This window comes from Onychostoma macrolepis, chromosome 07 (assembly GCF_012432095.1).
Source record: "Onychostoma macrolepis isolate SWU-2019 chromosome 07, ASM1243209v1, whole genome shotgun sequence".
Classification (NCBI taxonomy): domain Eukaryota; kingdom Metazoa; phylum Chordata; class Actinopteri; order Cypriniformes; family Cyprinidae; genus Onychostoma; species Onychostoma macrolepis.
The window spans coordinates 46,723,932-46,740,380 of record NC_081161.1 but is presented as its reverse complement, the minus strand read 5'-3'; the positions used below and the strand labels follow the sequence as shown (position 1 = coordinate 46,740,380).

At 35.1% G+C, this 16,449-nt stretch overlaps 1 protein-coding gene and 1 long non-coding RNA gene across 4 annotated transcripts; one reads left to right on the top strand and one right to left on the bottom strand.

Annotated features, from left to right (window-relative positions):
* The first annotated feature begins 2,043 nt into the window (after nt 1-2,043).
* On the top strand, nt 2,044-3,782 carry LOC131544055 (GTPase IMAP family member 4-like). Of its 2 annotated transcripts, XM_058781996.1 has the most exons (3): nt 2,044-2,722; nt 2,807-2,881; nt 3,059-3,782. In XM_058781996.1, exons 1-3 carry the CDS (start codon nt 2,719-2,721, stop codon nt 3,394-3,396), a joined length of 417 nt encoding a protein of 138 aa, XP_058637979.1. In that variant the 5' UTR covers nt 2,044-2,718; the 3' UTR covers nt 3,397-3,782. The 2 variants fall into 2 exon arrangements, with proteins under 2 accessions (XP_058637979.1, XP_058637978.1); XM_058781995.1 differs by having other exon boundaries at nt 2,049-2,722; nt 2,807-3,782.
* On the bottom strand, nt 2,970-9,095 carry LOC131544058 (uncharacterized). 2 transcript variants are annotated; one of them, XR_009272037.1, is made up of 4 exons: nt 8,972-9,095; nt 8,442-8,533; nt 8,092-8,148; nt 2,970-3,106 (listed from the first exon to the last, which is right to left on the bottom strand). It is a non-coding gene; the product is annotated as an uncharacterized LOC131544058 (long non-coding RNA). The 2 variants fall into 2 exon arrangements; XR_009272038.1 differs by having other exon boundaries at nt 8,442-8,506; nt 8,972-9,031.
* Between the last annotated feature and the right edge of the window lie 7,354 nt (nt 9,096-16,449).

Genomic DNA, 16,449 nt, shown 5'->3' with positions numbered 1-16,449 from the left:
TGGTCATATCGTCATTATTAGTGGGTTTAATTAATTACACATTTTGCATTATTCACATCAGCTATGAACCTGTATGCAGTAGTTTTTAGTAGTCCTCTAGGAGGTATGAAAAAATAGTAGTTATTGATTAGCCAAAGGTGAACTACCTCATTGAACTTAGTGCTATTACTAATTATTGTTAATTCATAGCTGTTATTACAATGGTAATATTGGGTCGCTCATTTGGAGTCTTGTTAATGATGGAATAGTATTCTGAAGTGTTACTGCTTATTTTAACACCCACAAATTAAAAAGAATATGTGCTAAACTTTTGAAAGCATCTGTTTCCCGGTGTTGCACTGCATTAGTGTCGGCCTTAACGGTCTAGGAGAGAACAAAATGGCAGAATTTTTTGCAGAATCAATCAGATAATCAATGAATAATCAATAGAATGAATAATGTGTGTTTGAATATGTAAATAAATGATACCTTTTAGCGTTTGAAGATTGTTTCTTTTTGTTGTTGTTGCTGAAATGAAACAAACAAACACACACACATATAATCACAAACTTAGCCACAGCGAGTTATTTCAAGATTATTTCATGCATAATTTGAACTGCTCGTGTTCTGTGTTTACATGATTTGGATTTACTCTCCCATGCTGTCTGGATCTTTCTTTGACGAAGTGACGATCATTGTGATGGTATATTGCTGAAATCTTCTCAAACAGTTCATCCACTTGAGTCTGATCATGGATGTCCTTGTTATTCAGTGCAGAAAACTTTGATTCATACATTTCTACAGCATTCTTGAGCTCTGAACTCTCCTTAATGTATTCGTCGATACGTTTCCCTTTTAGCTCATCCTTTCTGGAGAAGATGATCATTGTGTGTTTTGTAGGATTGTCAAGACAAGCATGTATGTTATTTATCATTGTGAAGGTTTCCCCAGTAACTCGCCCGACTTTGATTACAATCATAATGACGTGTGGCCCTGGAGATGCGTGCGAAAAAGCCTGAGAGATCACACTTTCCACCTTGTTTGCATTTCTAAAGCCAGAAGAATCAATCAACTTGAAATTCATCCCAGATCTGCTGGTCAAGTGAACTTTTGGGTTGCTTCTTTCAATGTGGAAATGTTGTCCCAAAAGTGTCCGGATAGTTGAGGTCTTTCCTTCTCCAGCCATTCCCAGGACTACAACTCTGACTTCTTTATTTGGCTCCTCCGGAGGAGTTTCTGTCTTCTGCCTCTTCATATGAACATCTGAAAATCCTGTCTCATCAAATGTGTTTAGATTGTGATCTTGTTGACTAATCAGTGTTTAGTCTGGTAACACTTCTTTGAATTGTCATTCAGTTCCTTTCAGATCCTGCAACATCTCGTCTAGATTGCACACTGTTGATATATTCTTCTTGTTCCATGTGTACTTTCGATTTCCACAGCACTCAATGATTCTACGCAATTCTCCTTTTTCCATCCTGATCAAAGGATTTTGACTCAAGGTTATCAGAGAATGAGAACAGAATGGTAGTGTGATTCATAAATTCTTCTCTTAGGACTTGTTTCAGATTTGAAATAATTTCTATCTCTTTATGTGTAAAGGAACCGATAGGGATGACCATGAGAAAAGCATAAGGCCCATTAAGTGACCTGATGGCATCCTTCAGTGCTGATTCAACTTCATTCACAGACATTTTAGTACATTGCCATCCAGGAGTGTCCAGAACTGTAACTTCTGTTCCATTGATGGTCCTTGTTTCAGACAGGTATGATCATGTTACTGAGTGGATGCATAAGATTTAAAAAGTTTTTCCCCAAGTATGGTATTTCCTGAAGAACTCTTGCCAGAGCCAGTTGACCCAAGAAGGACAACTTGCAATGTATATTTGGCTTCCATAACCAAGGTAGACTGTCACAGCTTCCAGAAAGCAAAGATATTTCCTATGGTAAAAATAAATAAATAAACAAATACATATATACAGTACATATATACATATAACAAGTACACACACACACACACACATATATATATATATATATATATATACACTATATTGCCAAAAGTATTGGCACCCCCCCTTCTAATGAACAGGTTTGACTACTTTAGTAATTTCCATGAGTACAAATCTTAATGTTTAAGCATATAATGATATTCTAGGGAAATGTGTGCTTCTAATTTTGAAATGTTATAACACTAACTTCTCTTAAGTAGTAACAAAACAATTATTCACTATATGGGATTGTATATCATTTAGGTCCAATTTATCTTATTTATTTGTACTTTTCCCACAATGTTTTGGTTAAGCAAATTCACAATTTTTTGAAGCTTCACTACAGTAAAAAGACATCAATAAAGAACCTTTATTAGTAGTATAAATGTTATGTAATCCTCTTATTGCTTACCTCCTTTGACTCTCATCACACAATCATGTGAAGAGTAATGGTTCTATAGAGCAAATAATGCTAAATGACAAACACTTACCCTCTGAAAGCAGGTCTTCAATTGAATCGGTTTGATTTAGTTTCTCTCATCTGCCTTCCTAAATTGTCAAAGTAAACCCACTCTCTATCCAATCAGAAAACAGAAGCTGAGCATATTGCTAATTAATTATGTAAAACAGGAGGAGCTCTGTAGAGTTTATATACTGATGTCTACACAGTAAATCTACACAATAAAGCCCTCTGATATTCTGAAGAGTTTGAAGAAGAAATCATCAGCAGCAGCGCTACAGCACCACAATGAGTAAGTTCTGAATGTTATATCTATTTCAGTTATAACAAGAAATGTTTCATGCTGAGTGTTACATGTTGTTATAATTGTCAACAGGTCAAAACAGCGTTCGTATTGTTCTGGTGGGTAAAACAGGAGTCGGCAAGAGCGCCGCAGGAAACACTATTCTCGGTGAGAAGGTGTTCAGTTCTGAAGCAAGAGCTGCATCGAGCAATAAACAGTGCAAATCTGGAAAAACGATAATAAATAACAGAGAGGTGCTTGTTGTGGACACTCCTGGTCTATATGACAGAAACCTGTCTAATGATGAAGTGATGAAAGAGATTGTTAAATGCATCCCTCTTGCAGCTCCAGGTCCTCACGTCTTCCTTCTCGTCCTTTCCATCGGCCGCTTCACTGCAGAGGAAAAAAACACAGTTGCACTCATCCAGAAAGTCTTTGGCACTAAGGCAACAGAACACATGATGGTCTTGTTCACCAGGGAAGACGATCTTGAAGAGAAGACAATTAAAGACTATATTTGCAAGACTCCAGAGATAAAGGATGTGATTGACGCATGTGAGGGCAGGTACCATGCATTTAACAACAGAGAGAAGGACTGTGCACAAGTCAGTCTCCTCATGAGGAAGATTGAAGCCATGATGACACACAATCAAAACAGCTGTATAACTACTTCAAATGGCTAATGAGCTCAACAATACCAAGAAAACTGTGAAGGAAAAAGATTAAATCATTGCTGAACTAGTAAAAAAAAAAAAACCAAAGCAACAAAAACAAAAAGAAACAAAGCAAAAAGAAGTATACAGCTCATATTGTACCATAGCATAAGCTTGAGATGTGAATGAAGTCAGCATAGCAGAGCACCAGGAACAGAAAAAGTCTAATCATTAATGTAACAACAAACAAAGTAGAAATATAGTCAAATCATGTGTGTGTTTTTATAACCTTTATGTTTTTCTTTCTGCTTATAAAGTAATGGTTTACTTTATTATTATTAACTTTGGGGCCTACTAAACTTTTAATGTGTTTCTTGTACAATGAAATCAGAAAATAAAATCTGCGTTTTACACCATTCTTTCTTGACTTTTATTCTACTTTACGTTTACAATATTTCCTGAAACCTAAAACACATTTCTACATTTCTTTTCATTTTAAAGGCTCTGTTTGAGGAAAGGCGGCATTGAGCGCTAAAGCTGACGAACTGAGCTTATGAACAGTACTGAATACCATGACGCCTTGCTGTTAGGTTTATGTTCTGTTTTATTACCTTCTATTTGTTTTACAGTTACAACAAAAACCCAGACATTCCTTACTGCTGTGGCGAAATCTTAAAAAGATACTTTTGTTCATTAGCAGTGCAGAAAGAACCAGTCTGTCTGCTTGGCAGCATATAAAACAAGAATATACACATTTTGAAATCAATTGTACAAATACAGAAAGGGTTAATTTACAGTATTTATAATAATAAGCTGTACACAAACAGTAATAGTCTATGGAATGGCACAATGTAAATAGCAATGTAAAAGTGCGTTTGCAAGAGCATCAGACAATGATTACTGCTGGAACAGAGTTACAGAGACCCTCGCATATATAGGGTGGGACCCAGAACAAAACAAGAAAACAATAACACTTATGAACGACTACAGTGCTCTTAAGTGAAGGTCATGATAATACAGTAGTAATGACCCAAGTGTTACCAAATCCATCAGAAGGAATTACTGTATGTAACTTTACAAAAACCTCAAAAGTTGACTTCAGTCATTACTAGAGAGTCATAATGACATCTGTTCTCTCAGTTCAGTTCTTGAGGCAATCTGAGTCAACACTGAACAAAGTAAAGATAAAAGTGACTTGACTTGACAGTGAAAGACACAAATGATGGTTAAACAGCAGACCGTGACTGTGGTTCTGTGGCAGAAGATGTTTTGATCACACTTTAAGGTCCAGTTCTCACTATTAACTACGACTTTTGCCTCAACAAATTTCTGATTTGCTGCTTATTAATAGTAAGATAGATGTTAAGTTTAGGTATGGGGTCGATTAAGGGATCTAAAATATGGTCATAGAGAATAAGGCATTAATATGTGCTTTATAAGCACTAACTGTGACGACCCTGAGTCTTCTCCAGATCCTATTGGGCAGAGTGTGGCAGGCTCTGATTGGTCTTCCTTATGTTAATTGTTTGATTAGTAGCGTATTTAAGTGTGATATCTATTAACTGAGGAAGGCACTCTGTGGGGGATGTTTTCTCCGGAGTGTCTCTTTGCTTATTTGTTTCTTTTGGCATTTCTTATATCTTGTAGTTAAAGTTTTGTTGTTATTTATTTCTTTAGTTTTCTTTATTATCCCTAGACTTATGCTTTATAGTTATTACGGACTGCTGTTCGATTAGTTCAATTAAATAAAACAATTGGCATTGATATCCTTTGTTGTTTGCTCCTTTTAAACGAGCTGGTCATAACATAACAAACAACCAATATGTTAGTATGCTAATAAGCAACTAGTTAATAAATAAATCTCCGTAATTTTTGGTCATACAGATAAAAGTAGCCTAATACATCTTTCGAATCTGTAAAGACTCTACGTTTATTTGTGTGCACTCAGAATAACAACGATGCGCTTCTGTAAAGTAATTAAAGCAAACAGGATGCGCTTTCTGCCGTCTCGGTCTCTGTGAACTTGAGCGAGAAACTTCTAAACTCTGTCTATGAAAAATATATATAGAGAGAGTGAAATGTCTACTTTCAAATAAAAAAAAATTTAAAATAATAATATTTTAAAATAGGCTTTTTTCAAAACCTTTGGATGCTGCATACATGGCAGTAGTTGTCATTATGAAGTCTATCATATAGTCCGGTAGGTTACAGTCCACTTTTGGTTTGGTTGTCTTAAAAAAATAAAAAAACAACCTTTCATTAGTTTCTTAATTTTAATAGGTTTAGCACAGGTGTAACATGGCTGACGAGACGTGAGACGTGCGGATCCATTCGCAAGCTTTTATTAGGCAGAGACGTGGTCGTACAGGCAGGGTCGAAACAATGGCAAACAGGCATGGCAGGGACAAGACAAAGAGTAATCCTAGAGCAAGCAAAGGTCGATGATCGGCAAACAGTATCCAGTGGGCAAGGCAAAGAGATAATCCAGGGAACACGGGCTAGAATCCAATACGGGGTAAACAGTGTCCAGACAGCAAGGCAAGGGTTAATCCAGGGAACACGGGTAGAACAAACACGGGGAAACCTATCAGGGGCTTGGTAGAGTTGCTACGGCTAGGGGAGCGGTAAATGCATACAATACTCGGCAGAGAGGCAGAGAAGGTCCAAGGCTTATAAAGCGTGTGTGATCAGTATGTGCGTGGGATCAGGTGTGCGTGTGATTAGTGCAATGAGTGATTGGTGACAGCTGTGACCAGTGTTGGATGATGGGAAATGAAGTCCAGTGTGGTGTGTGGTGTGAAAGTCCATGTGGTGAGCGAGTGACCTCTGGTGGTGAATGGAAGTGCCGACTGGATTCGTGACAACAGGTATAATGATGCAAAATGACAAACAACAATAATACGCACTACCGGCACATCCGGGAACTTAACTGTCAATTTCGTTACCGCCCCTTTTTGGGGGAAAACAAACTAGACTTCCCATAGGCTTCAATACAAAATAGCGGCAAAAAGCAACGTCCATACACAGCCGACAGACGTGAATAACTTAAGTAATCACTAGGATTAATCATGTCAAGTAATTATATGTCCACCCTGCCTGCCATAGAGCGTGAAAGATACATCCACAAACTTAATTTGGTCAATTTAAAAACTCATTATCCCAGCGTCAAATTGGTGTAACAACCCCACCCAGTGGCCAGAGGTGTCTTGCCGGACATTTACTCATACCTAATCTAATCACCAGGTAAACCAGTGAATGATTTTACTTCATTTGAAAGTAAAAATCTTTAAATGTATATATTATGTCCTTATATTTAGAGTACTGAGTGCACTTTTCTGTCCAGCCATACAACTAGCCTGGCTTCGCTTTCGATAGCATCATCCGTAATTCTTAATATTTCCATAACAGCAAGATATGGATGATGGTGGCAGGTAGCCTGGGCTAAATTTGGGTTTTTACAAACATTATTGGTGCACCCAACCACACAACAACTCTTTGGCATGTTGTAAGGTTAGTCCACTTCCTCGATCCGATGCTGTATGGCGGTTTGTTTTCCCCCAAAAGTGGGCGTGAACCTGTTCAGAGACATTCTATGACGTTGCGCCGGTTGTGAGTATGGAAAGGTATTTTTAAGCTGAACAGCAGTCAGAATAGAAACAAAATCAAAGCAAGTCAAAGTATTTTGGAAGTTCATGCATCCATCTATTCACTCTCTAAACCACTTATCCTCTCTAAGGTCTTGGGGGCTGAAGCCTATCCCAGCATCTTGGGCCACAAATCCATCCAATTAATGGTATTTAAGCAATATAGTAACAATTATACAGCAACTGTCAAGATTTTGGAAACATTACAGTGTTTTTGGGAAAAAAATCTCTTCTGCTCATCAAGTCTGCATTTATTTTATCAGGAATACAGAGAAAATAGTAATATTGCAAAATATAATTACACGTTAAAAAGAACTCTTGTCTATTTGAATATATTGTAAATTGTAATTTATTCCTGTGATCAAAGCTGAATTTTCAGCATCATTACTCCAGTCTTCAGTGTCACATGATCCTTCAGAAATCATTCTAATATGCTGATTTGCTGCTCAAGAACATTTCTTATTAAAACAGTTGAAAACAGTTTTTGCTTCTTAACATTTTTGTGGAAACGGTGATACCTTTTTCAGGATTCTTTGATGAATAGAAAGTACAATTAACAACATTTATTAAATGTATTAAACAATTTAGTAAATAGAAATCTTTTCCAACATTATAAATGTCTTCACTGTTACTTCTGATAAATATAATACACCCTTGATTAATAAAAGTATTAATTTCTTTATTTTCTTACCACAAATGTTTGAATGGTATTGTTTCCATAATAATGTTAAGCAGCAAAAACTGTTTTCAACAAAGGTAGTAATCAGAAATGTTTCGAGCAGCAAATCAGCATCTTGGAATGATTTCTGAAGGATCATGTGACACTGAAGACTGGAGTAATGATGCTGAAAATACAGCTTTGATCACAGCAAAAAAAAATTACATTTTAAAATATATTCACATAAAAAAAGTGGTATTTTAAATGATAATATTTTACAATATTTCTGTTCTTACTGTATTTTTAATCAAATAAATGCAGTAGTGGTGAGCAGAAGACTTACTTAAAAAACACATTCAAAAAAATCATACCAACCTCTAACTTTTGAACAGTAGTGTCCTGTATGTTTGAGGTTTTACTTACTAGTCACATGGTTCATAGACTCTGCGCTCCTCTGCTGCACGGCCATCAGCATATAATCTAGAAACATAATATGCAATTTATCCCAGAGCCAACGATATTTAGCTTTATTTAAAGGAAGCAAGCTAGGGCAGAAGTGAAACGCAGAAAAGAAAACGGTACATGCACACACACACACACACACACACACAAACAATTTCTTAAAATAAAATTATTAACATTCATGTATTTAGGTTTGTGTCACTATCTGTCAAAGCCTTCCTTAATGAACTGTAATATAACAGATGCATGGTGATATAAGAAAATATGTTGTGAAAAAAATGCATATGAATGCATATTTCTTCTATGCTCACCTGTGTTTTCTGCATTTCTGTCAGCAGCTCCCTTCAGCAATTTTGAAATCTTGGAGCTTCTCTTCCTTTGTAGAAAGATTATATTATTACTCCTGAAACCACAGAACAATTTAAAAAAAAAATTTTTTATCGATATTTGTTTACCATGAAAGATCAAAGCACTTTTGAACTAATGTTAGATTCAGTTAATTCGTGCTTCATGTAAGTGACGTCACCCATTAACAGTAAAGCACATATTTTAGGCTAAACAAGTTAGACAACTTCCAATAAACCATTGACAAACTGACAGCAAACCCTTTACAAAGCTACCAAAACCTGTCATCTACACATAAAGATGTGATTAAAAGCCCAAACTTTCATAAATAAGAGCTCAGGCTTCAGCGTTAGCCTAACATACTTCGTCTGAAAACAGATGCTAGCGGAATATTTACTGTGAAGTAAATATTCAACAGAAACATGTCAGTTACATGTAAGAAAGTGTCTGGAACAGTTGTGTGTGATATTTGTGTGATTTTAGGGACTAAACTCACCTGAAAGCAGTGAAAACAGCAGGAGAGACGGAGATTTACTGTTCGTCAGTTACAGTGTTAAGCACCGTTTCCATGGCAACTCCCTCCGCTGCAGCGTTTGAATGAGCGCGCGAATTCAGCGCACGCGCCCATTTAAACACGCCACAGTCATGCAGCATTCACTACCCTCTTAAAATCTCTTTAAATCGCGAATTTGAAACTCATTTTGTAGTTCTACAACCAATACATTTGTGCAAAATGTATGATAGTGGGATAAATAAAAAAAAGATTTGTATCACTCAGCCTTTTTATTTCATTTTAAAACATGATTTTTATACTAAACTTTGCTTTTGCTAAATAACTAGCATAATACATTTTTTGAGTCATGCAAAACAGCATTAAAATAGGAGTAAAAAGTATAAAAGGACTGATCTACTGGTGTTTTTTTAAATTAAACACTATTTATAACTAAAAATGAATACTTTATTGAGCTTTAATTGAACACAACTAAAAGAAAATGAGTCTGGAATGAGTTCTGGACCAGGCAGCTAGGAACATTTAGCTCACTTGATCTCACTTTCCAGAAAAAAATATTTACAAAAATGTTGATTGTGAAGAACCATTATATAGTCTAAAGAACCTTTTGTGCAATGGACAGGTTCTTTTGGATATTAAAGGTTCTTCATGGAACCATACCCTGCCAAATAACCATTTTTTAAGAGTGTATTTTTTGTAATAACTGACAACACATTTGCCAAATTTGATTGTTTCATTTTCAGAAATCATGAGATTATGATTATTTTATTGAACCCTATTTTTTTAAGAGTAAGAAATAACTAGTTAATACTGTTGAAAAACCATGGGTTATTTTGTAATGGTTCTACTGCAAATGCTGTGGTAAACCATAGTTCATTTTGCAATTACTATGGTTTTCTACAAAAACTATAGATAAATCATGGTTACTGCAGTAAAACCATGATCAATTTCGTAGTTACAATGGTTTTACTACTAAAACCATAGTTAAACCATGGTTTATTATGTAGTTACTGTGGTTTTACTACAAAAAACATAGTTTGGTTACTGCGGTAAAACCATGGTTCATTTTGTAGTTACTATGGTTTTACTGCAAAAACCATAGTTAAACCATGGTTACTACAAAAAAAAACATGGTTAATTTTCATAAGGGTGAACACATGGAGACTCATATCTCAGCGTGCAATGATCTGATGGACTTGAAATTATAGGAGGTATTGTAACAAACACATCAATTGATTAAGACATCAAGTAAGAAAATACATTATTTTTTCATTTTATAATCTGAGCTCAAAAATGGAAGTGTGCTTAACAGGTAGGTTTACCCTATGTCTGTATCGCTGTGTCTTGCCGTCTGTACTTCTGTATAATAGCTTTACTCTCTTCTGCTGTCCTTCTGTTTCATGTGTTCTGCTGCCTTCTTGTGGCTATACAGAAAAACAAAATGGCAAAAGTCACCACAACATTTTGCATGATGTGCTATATATTCTGACAATCTTTACTTAATAAAGAGCTTAAAATTTTGCATAGTTTTTAGTTAAACTGTGACAATCTTTACTGAAATGAGAGCTTAAGGTTTACACAGAACAATCAACTAGTTTTACAAACAAACATATTTTGCGTTCATGTACTGAAAATTGTATTAAATTTGATTAATTAATATAAAGACATGAATGCTTACGGCTGGGGTTTCAAAGGGTATTTGCATTACTTGTTTTGCTGATCATTATCCTCTCACACTGACGTAGCTACCATAATGAAAACATTTAGCTTCGATATTTTTATGATCTTAATAATTTTTCATGCCTAAAAACATGTATGAAATACACATTAGATAGCCCATTTCTTTGCAAATAACTGTATCCTGGACAAGTTCTACAGGAGAGGGAACGAAAGCAAGAGAAGGTCAGTTAAAGCAAAGACAAGGCATATATCTATTGTATTTTAGGCAAGTCGTGATGATTTGAGAAGGCTGAATTGATCAAACATGCTATGATCAGCCTGCAGGTCCGCCGCTGGCCGCTTGCTCGTTACTTTAAGAAAGAAATAAACTTATTTAACGAACAAAAAAATGCTCCAAACGTTTTTCTAAATTAACTTAGCTAATAAAAAAAACGAAACGAAATATAATCACTTTGCCATTGCATACAAAACTGAACTATTTTAATAACTGAAACAGTAGCCTTTTATAATCTGATTTGGGAGAAGGGGGGAAAAAGACAATGATTTCAGATTTTCAAATGATTTCAGAAGCACCTCAGTGATTTGATTCAGGAACCAGGCCTGCCTGTATCTGGAGATTATAACTTTATATATTTCTATATTATATTTCTATATTTACCCCATATATTAATCCGTGTGTAGCGCTCTAACACGATATAGCCTACTGTACTTTGAGCCACCATGGTCCTCTCCGATACCGTGACCCAGATAGCACACACAATTTTGACAAAATTATGGTTACACTTTATTTTGATAGTCCACTTTAGACATTCTACTAACTATAATAACTTTGTAACTACATGCCAACTACATGTCAACTAATTCTCATTAATTTGCAACTATGTCTACTAACTCTCAGAAGGGTAGGTTTAGAGTTAGTAGAATAAGTTGATATATGCTTGCAAAGTTTCTCACAGTCAGTATGTTGTATGTTGTGGACCCATCAAAATAAAGTGTTAGAAGATATTAAACAGACAGTCTACTAATACTCTAATGACTGCTAGTTGACATGTAGTTGCAAAGTTACTTACTGTTAGTAGAATGTCTAAAGTGGACTATCGAAATAAAGTGTTACCAAAATTATATCCCAGTATATAATTTCATGATGATAAAGTTCCCAGGATTCTGCTGTGTCTATTTTAAAAATCATATTTGTATTAAGTCTCTGCATTGTTCCAAAGATGGCTCTAGTTCTCAACTGAAGGTGCAGGAGAAGCATTACTAAATTTGGCCAAAGAAAAACTGTTAAAATCTACATTTTTCTATATTAATTTGTGCATTTTTCAAATGTTTATTAAAAGTGCAAAAATTCATTAAAAAAAAAAATCTGAAAAGAAGTCAATATTTTACTTTTTCGGGTAACATTTTGTGTGTACGCAGGGCTGGACTGGGACAAAAAAATCGGCCCTGGCAATTTTTGGTCCTGATGGCCCACCACCATATATATATATATATATATAGCAAAAACAGTAATATTGTGAAATATTTGTACTATTTAAAATAACTGTTTTCTATTTGAATACATTTTAAAATGTAATTTTAAGTATATATATATATATTTTTTATATTCTTTGATGAATAGAAAGTTCAGAAAAACAGCATTTATCTGAAATAGAAATATTTTGTAACATTATAAATGTCTTTATCATCATTTTTGATCAATTTAAAGCATCCTTGCTAAATAGAAGTATTAATTTCCATAATTTCTTTCCCAAGAAACAAAACAAAAATTATACTGACTCCAATCTTTTGAATGGTGTATTGTATAATGTTACACAAGCTTTTTTATTTCAGATAAATGCCGATCTTTGGATCTTTCTATTCATTAAAGAATCCATTAATAATAATAGATATTTCTTGAGCAGAAAATCAGCATATTAGAATGATTTCTGAAGATCACGTGACACTGAAGACTGCAGTAATGATGCTGAAAATACAGCTGCATCACAGAAATAAATTACATTTTAAAATATATTCAAATAGAAAACAGCTATTTTAAATAGTAAAAATATTTCACAATATTACTGCTTTTGCTGTATTTTGGATAAAATAAATGCAGGCTTGGTGAGCAGAAGAGACTTCTTTAAAAAACATTCAAACATTCATCTTACTGTTCAATAACTTGTGTCTGCTAGTGTAGATCTGTATCATCGAGTTGTTCTGGATAATAAAAAACATCAGGTCTGACAATATCGTGTCTTTTCGAATTTAAATCTAGATTTATTCGCTTTGGCCCATAGAAACCTCTATGAACACACTTGACATGACTTATGGTCCTTGGCAAAAAATAAATAAAAATAAATAAAATAAAAGTCGGCCCCTTCAGTACGTCGGCCCACCGCCAATATTATCCGTCTGCAATACCGGAGGCCGCACTTTCAGGACCCGCACTTCTAGGACCCTAGTTTTTTGTGACAGCGCCACCTACCGAGCCGGAGAACCGCAGTCCTAGGAACGTATTTCCAGGACCCTAGTTTTGGAGGACCGAAAAAAGTGCCACTAAGGCAGTATTTCCACCCAGTTTTAACTACATTAGAATTTTAGAGTTTTTTTAAAGTTTTATTACACCCAAAATACTACTTTCTTTATTGCAATTAAACCTGGTTCCTAGGAATGTTGAGTAGTTATTGGGTCTAAGTAGCATAATATAATAACTCAAGTAAAATAAACAAGGAATCATAGTCTTTTCAGTCTCTAGATCAACCACATTTTCAAGTACAGAGGGAAGACACAAGGATGACTCTGGGGGTAAATTTAAGATTGTGTATATTTTATAAAATAATATATTACAACAGTTGAACTTGAACACACACAAAAACAAATTTGTTCATGACGTGAACCACATAGAAAGAACTTCATGGACGTCTTCACTGACCCGTAAGAGAAAGAAAGAGAGAGAAGTGAATGAAATAAGAACATGTTCTACTCTCTAATTTTAAATCTCATATTTACACACACATATACGATACAAAAATAATTATATCAATCTTCATACCAATTAATGTTCATAATACTATTATTGCATACTGTTCAAAGATTTGGACAATTTTATTTTGATGTTGTGGGAACAAAGGTTCTTGAAACATTAATGTCAATAAAGCCCATCTGAACTAGATGCAAGAAATCTGAATAGAAATAATATTATTGACATGACTTTAAATATTTAAAGCACACGTTGTGATGTATGCAGCAGCACCACCTGGATGCTCTCCCCTCTTTTCTCAGTTGTTTCTCTATAACACTATTTAATTCTTCCACTTCACTGAAACAGTAAATGGAGAACATAATCACTGCTAAGTTAACAGAAATACTGTTAACGCTTAAAAAGGATACATTGGACATTGTGTGAAAACAATTCCAATACTTGACCAATTTATTTATTAATCTTTTGTCATACTATTGCCTGCCCTGAGCTGTGTCCTTGAAAGCACTTCATATAGAGTACAGTACACAGTAAATGACACAATCTAACACGTGGTATTTTAACAGTCAATTATTATTATGGCCTCTCTGTTATGTCTGACTATCAAAATGTCATATGTCTCAACCAACATTATAAAACCATGTCAAAATGAAGAGACGTACTCATAACATGTATTGTGGGGTAACGTTAAACAGGCTGAATGCGCACGTGACAGTTAAAACATTAAGATTATTTTAACTTAATTAAAATGGAAAAACAATGAGTAATTTCACGCTTTCACAACGAACGTGCTACAGTTTATTGTGCTGTCAATAATTCAACACAGGCTTATCATGCTAACAATTCATTTTACAGCATTAGAGGCTATATGAAGGCTATGAATTCAAGACTATTTAGCAAATCACGATCACTTCGGCTAAGTTAACTGTAATGAAATTCATCACAACTGTTTTTAATGTTAAACAAATAAAAATTGATTCACATTTGATACTCACACACTGACTGTCATCCATCTTCGCTGGTCCTCTACTTCCGTAGGTGGCGTTGTCACTAAAAACATAGGGTCCTAGAAATGCGGTCCTAGGACTGGGTTCCTGAAAATGCAGCCTCCGGTTTTGCAGGCAGATGCTACTCGCCCTACCAGCCCTGTGTGTACGGTTCTAATTTCAGTTTTGGTTTTCAGCATAGCATTTACAATAACCGTTCTTTTTTCATTTTTCTGGTCTGGGTTAAAAAACGAAAAACGAATGGACGCAAAAGTACACGGACCTGTTTTGGCATCGTGGCATCTTTGTTTCCAGGCAGTACGTTAAAGTACGTTAAAGAACGTGACACACACATCTTCTGGAAATCCTGTATAATTTAACCAATCCGGTGACGACTGAAGTGTTTCCAATGTTATGTGCTATATAGGGCTGTCAAATAAAAATTTGAATTTCGAATATTCGTCGAACTTAAAATAAAAATCCACATTCGAATGCAAAAATGTTGCATTTGAATTTCAGGTGTGCATCAGGCGAGTAGCATCTGCCTGCAAAAGCGGAGGCTGCATTTTCAGGAACCCAGTCCTAGGACCGCATTTCTAGGACCCTAGGTTTTTAGTGACAACGCCACCTACCGAAGTAGAGGATCAGCGAAGATGGATGACAGTCAGAGGGTGAGTATCAAATGTGAATAAATTTTTATTTGTTTAACATTAAAAACAATTGCATTGATGCATTTCATTGTTAAGTTAGCATAGCCGAAGTGATCCTGATTTGCTAAATAGTCTTGAATGCAGCCATTATATATTAGCCTCTAATGCTGTAAAATTAATTGTTAGCACATTCATTTAACGAAACTGTTGCATGATAAGCCTGTGTTGAATTATTGACAGCACAATAAACTGTAGCACGTTCGTTGTTAATTACTCTTTTTTTTTTTTTTTCATTTTAATTAAGTTAAAATAAACAGTTTTAACTGTCACGTGCTCACAGTCAGGGGGTGGAATATTTTCGGTTGATTGCTTTCAAAATCTACCTTAGTCTTGCTCGTTTCTCCAATTCTGCATATTCTAGCTTTAAAGTCAGTTGTTCCTTCACTAACAACTATCACACAATACACTTAAAAATCCTATTACCACAAAATAATTGTAATAATTTGCCTGTAGGACGTACTCAAGTGGTATCCTCCAAAGTCCTTTCGCTTGACAGTGAAGAACAACAGGACAACCTTTTTGCTTTTCTGAAGTCAGTACTACATAAAACACCTACGCAGCTGAGCTTCACGGATGAAGTGCAGGTAATCTGTGGTGTTCTGTTTCCAGAGGCATGCATGACAATATAATGTATTGTGCATGTTTCTGCCCTTTCAAACCCTAATGTATATTATACCTTATGCTACTTATGTACAGACCTGTGCATATTTCAATTAACAATTTTATTTTGATAGGTCATCATATATGGCCTGGCTGGGCTTCAGAATTGAATAGGGTGATAGAGAAACAATTAAGGAAAGAGGGGAGAGCATCCAGGTGGTAGGTACACAGTAAAAAACGCAGTGTCAGTTTAACACTACTAAAGATCATATATGGTCCCAATCGGTCTAAAAGTACACCATTCATAGTGTTGAATTTTTAGTGTTAATGTAGCACCTTACAGTGTAGAAAAATTACACTCCATATGTGAGTTGTTACACTTGCAATTGTTGTTCAAATTTTACACTCTGGGGTATTTAACACCCCTGGTGTTGTATTAATCCTTTAAGTGTTAATAATAAAGTATTCTTTTCAGTGCAAAAATAAAAATGCTATTGTATGGTGTTAATGTACAAGATTAGACAT